Raw genomic sequence first — 4,540 nt, 5'->3', positions numbered from 1 at the left:
AGTTGTATGTAATATATTGAGTTATGATTTCTATGCAAAATTCTGTATGCCTTTAGAAGGACATTTCATGATACTTAGGCTTTGTGGTCTTTACATAGACCATAAAATGTTAGGAAGAAATAGGAAATGTAGATTCTTGAATGTTCTCCTCATACTTCTTGACTCTTACCTGCTTTTGACTCAGCTGTTAAACCTGCAGAGTTTTTACCTGATTTATCTACAAAGGAGGTTGTAGAGTTGGTAGGTCAATAAGTTGGTGATTTACTTTAATTTATAATACCAGCTAATGTTTGTTGAACACTCAAGTATCTCGGCCTGTGTGAAGGCTAGGTGGCTTACATCGCATTACGTCATTCATCCTCACAACGTAGTATGTAGGTTCCATCCCCACTTTACAGATGATAAAAGGGATGCGTAGAAAGATTTGGAAGCTAGCTCAAATCACACAATGACAGTTTAGACTCTATCATGGGTCAGTCTCCAAAGTAAGTATGTTCAAATTTGTCTCAGTAGTGTCTGGGCTTCAGACTAATGAGGGTGAAATGTATGACAGCATTTTTTTCCTTTAGTCTCTGCTAAAAATCTGAATGCTTTTTTAACCCTGACACAGACTTACAGCTTAAAACAAAACAAAACAAAACAAAACAAAACAAAACACCATCAGCCTTCTTTACTGCAAATGGAAGATTGGGGAATCAAGAGGCAGAGGTGTGATGCAACAGTTCAAATGCTCAGCCTGGTGTTAGAAAGTCTCCATTAGTTCTTTTTTTTTTTTTTCTTTTAAATTGTTGTGTGTGTTTGTGTGTGATTAATTGAAGGTCCCTTACTGGTCCTTTTTCCATGAGTGCCAAGACCAGGGGGAAAAGGGGGAGGGTAACCAGGCAGCACAAGGAAGGGTCATCTCCACAACATTCCATTGATACACAGAACTAAACAGACAAGCACAGAGTCACTATTGTGGTTAGAAGTTGGCAGCATGGGAAAAGGGAGGAACAGGTGAGGAAACTGGGGTGTCGTTAAAAAATACAGGCCCCCCCAAACTGGGGTGCCTGGGGGGAACTTGGTCTGCTTCAGCCCAAGAGGAATCAGAAGATCAAAAGCGGTTTGGGAAAGCCAGAACCATCAGGGATACAGGGAGGAGGAATGTCCAGGGGGTGAGAGGGCTGTTTGGCAACTGAGGTGAAGGGATTGCCCTCCCCCAGTTGGGATCCCCCCAGCCCCTCCGGTCTGGCTGGAAGGGGGCAGCCTGCAACCCCCAAGGGCAGGTCTGGAGCTGCCAGATGCTCCAGGCAGGGGGCTGGAGGGGGCTCATAAAGGCTTGCCCTCCAGAGAGATGACGGCACTGCCCCCCAATTTCTTGACCTCCTTGTAGCAGTTTGCTTGTAATTCATGCTTGATCCTGGTCAGCTTCTTCTTGATGGCATCCTTGGAACTGGCATAAATCATTTTGCTCTTAAGGGGTGCAGACTCAGGTGCCCAGAAGGTAAACACCAGGTCCTCCTTCTTGCTCTCATAGGTTGTGTCATAGAGGGCATAGCGGCAGTCCTTGTCTGGTAGCATCTTGACAAAGGTGGCGTGTGGGTCGTGCACAGTCTGGCCCACATCACCTACCAGGATCTCCTTGGCCTCCTCGAGGATGTTCTTCTTGTCCTCGCCCAGGCAGAGAAGTACTGACTTCTTGCGCTTCTTCACCTCCTCTGGTGTTGAGGATTTACGCACCTTCATGTCATTGAACATTTTGATGACACAGTCAGAAACCGCCACTCCAGAGGCTATGTTTCCAGAAGCGAAAGGGAGATAGCAAAAAGGGTCAGAAGAGAGGAGAGCCGCTGCAGCTGCTGCCGGGACCCGACTCTCCATTAGTTCCTTAGTTTTATATCCCTGAACTTTCTTTCATGGGCCCTTTGCTCTGGTCACACTGGATCGCTAATCATACCCAGACACACTTCACCTTTTTATGTAACAAATTTATTGAAGATTTAATAGATACGAGGCACCCCTTAAATTTGGGGAAATTTAAAGGAGAATAAACAGTCCACAATCTGGTGGGAATAGTAGTCATCCAGTGAGATGCCTTTATTGTAGATTTTCAAATGATAAGCATCCCCAAAAGAGGTACAGATATATTTCTGTGGGAGCACAGGAGAGGGAATAACTAAGTCTAAGTCCTCCGCTTCTAAGTCTTCTAAGTAGCATTGGAGCTGGTTTTTGGCCAACAGGCTTTTGGCAGACAGAGATGGTAGAAAGGGTATCATGGAGGGCACCAACTATACGGGGCATGGCACGTCTAGGGAAGAGACACCTTCATGGCCTGGAAGAGGACAAGTATGAAATCAGACATGGCTAAAGACAAGCTTGCAAAGTGCAGGGGGACAGACGGCCAAGGGCCTCAAGGTCCTGATAATGAATGGGGATTTAGTTCTATAGGCATAGACATCATTAAAATCCAAGGAGCTGGGCAGCCCGGGGCTGGGGGGTGGGGGTGGCTCAGTGGTTTAGTGCCACCTTCAGCTCAGAGTGTGGTCCTGGGGTCCCGGGATCAAGTCCCACATCGGGCTCCCTGTATGGAGCCTGCTTCTCCCTCTTCCTGTGTCCCTCTCTCTCTCTCTCTCTCTCATGAATGAATGAATGAATGAATGAATGAATGAATAAATAAATAAATAAATAATCTTAAAAAAAATCCAAGGAGCTTCTCAAGATCTACAGATGTGCTGCACCCAACCTCCCTACTTCCCTTCTGCTCTCATTCCCTACCCCTCTCCCTTTCATTCACTCAGCTCCATCAACCCGATTTTCCTTGACTGCTTCCAAAATGCCCAGGGCTCACTGGTTAGCACTTGATGTTTTCTCTACGCGGTAAAATTATTCCCTAAATATCTGCATAGCACACTCCTCTTTTTTTCTTTTAGGTCTTTGCTCAAATAACACTTCATCAGAGAGATTCCTCTGACTACTGTTGACCTTAAAAAGTAAAACAGCCAGGGGTGCCTGGGTGGCTCAGACTCTTGGTGTTGGTTCAGGTGGCGATCTCACAGTCACAGGATAGAGCCCCAGGCGGGGCTCCACACTCGGGGCTGAAGTCTCCTTCAGGTTCTCTTTCTCTCTCCTTTCCCCTCTGTCCCTTCCCTCGCTCATGCATACATGTTGAGTCTCTCTAAAATAAATAATCATAAAAAAAGTAAAACAGATGATTATTTTACCATCCAAATGGGTTTATTCATGAATAGCAGAGGAATTGCAGTTCAGGACCTGCATGCTATGGCAAAGCATAGTCATGTCTGGAGATCAAAGTAGAGAAATTTTATAGAGAAAAGAACATTGGAAGGTTGCTGCTTTGAATGACAGTCCATTGAAGGAAAGCAAGAGTTCAGGGTGGTGACAGTTTCTCATTGGCTGAGTTGTGTTTTATTTTGCTCTCTTCTCTTCTCTTCCCCTCCCTCCTCCCCTCCTCTCCTCCCTTCCTCCCTTCCTCCTCCCTCCCTCCCTCCCTCCCTTCCTTCCTTCCTTCCTTCCTTCCTTCCTTCCTTCCTTCCTTCCTTCCTTCCTTCCTTCCTTCCTTCCTCTTTCAGAGAGAGTGAGGAATCAAGAGAGCTTGTGCACACAGGGCGGGGAGGAGGGGCAGAGGGAGAGGGAGAGAATCTTAAGCAGACTCTGCCCTGAGTGTGGAGCCCAATGCAGAGCTCCATCTCACCACCCTGAGATCATGTCCTGAGCTGAAATCAAGAGTCAGGATGTTTATCCAACTGAGCCACCCAAGTGCCCCAAGTTGTGGTATTTTCTTATTGGCTGAGCTTGTTGCCACACAAAAAGAAATTCTTCCTCCTGCTGGAGTAGTAAAGTAGACTTCTTTCTGTTGGGAATGTAAGTAAATCTCTTCCCATTGGGGTCTGCAATTGACAATGAGCAGTAGTGTGTGAGAGGTCCCCCTTCTCGCCTCCCAACTCCATTTTAAATGAGGCTTCTTTTATTCCATTTTGCACAACCTATGTAAAATAGCATCCCCTTACCATGTATCCCTGAACCCAGTTTTATTCTTTTTTATAATCCTCATCACCATCTGACATATTTTTTAAAAGATTTTATTTATTTATTCATGAGAGACACACAGAGAGAGGCAGAGACATAGGCAGAGGGAGAAACAGGCTCCTCCATCCCAGAATCCTGGGATCGCGCCCTGAGCCAAAGGCAGATGCTCAACCACTGAGCCACCTAGGCATCCGTGACATATTATTTTTTTACTGTTCTTCTCTCCTCTACTTATCTCCCCCCCACCTAAAATGTAACCTCTTTAAAAGGAGGATTTTTTTGGTCTTCTGTTCACTGTTCTATCTCCAGCATCAAGAACAATGCCTAGTACAAAGAAGATGCTCAATATGTATTTATTCAATTAACAGATTAGTTAAAATGTGAGTTTTCAGCCTCTGAAGCTTCTTAGAGTGCTCACCTTTTATCTTTTTTTTAACCTTTTATTATTTTCAACTTTTTCTTTTATTTTAAGGCCATGTGTCAAAGCATCACCTGGAATAATTATTTAAAAATG

At 45.0% G+C, this 4,540-nt stretch overlaps 1 protein-coding gene across 1 annotated transcript; it reads right to left on the bottom strand.

Annotated features, from left to right (window-relative positions):
• Positions 1-1,226: 1,226 nt before the first annotated feature.
• On the bottom strand, positions 1,227-1,770 carry LOC102154266 (cofilin-1-like). Its single transcript, XM_038538909.1, has one exon. It carries the CDS (start codon positions 1,735-1,737, stop codon positions 1,309-1,311), a length of 429 nt encoding a protein of 142 aa, XP_038394837.1. The 5' UTR covers positions 1,738-1,770; the 3' UTR covers positions 1,227-1,308.
• Positions 1,771-4,540: the final 2,770 nt, after the last annotated feature.

The sequence above is a fragment of the Canis lupus genome, chromosome 6, assembly GCF_011100685.1.
Source record: "Canis lupus familiaris isolate Mischka breed German Shepherd chromosome 6, alternate assembly UU_Cfam_GSD_1.0, whole genome shotgun sequence".
NCBI classification, from domain to species: domain Eukaryota; kingdom Metazoa; phylum Chordata; class Mammalia; order Carnivora; family Canidae; genus Canis; species Canis lupus.
The sequence above is the reverse complement of the archived record's forward strand: the minus strand, read 5'-3'. Positions and strand labels throughout refer to the sequence as shown.

What these genes read in the sequence shown, in the direction of transcription:
- LOC102154266 (XM_038538909.1), bottom strand. Translation starts at nt 1,737, where the DNA reads ATGTTCAATGACATGAAGGTGCGTAAATCCTCAACACCAGAGGAGGTG.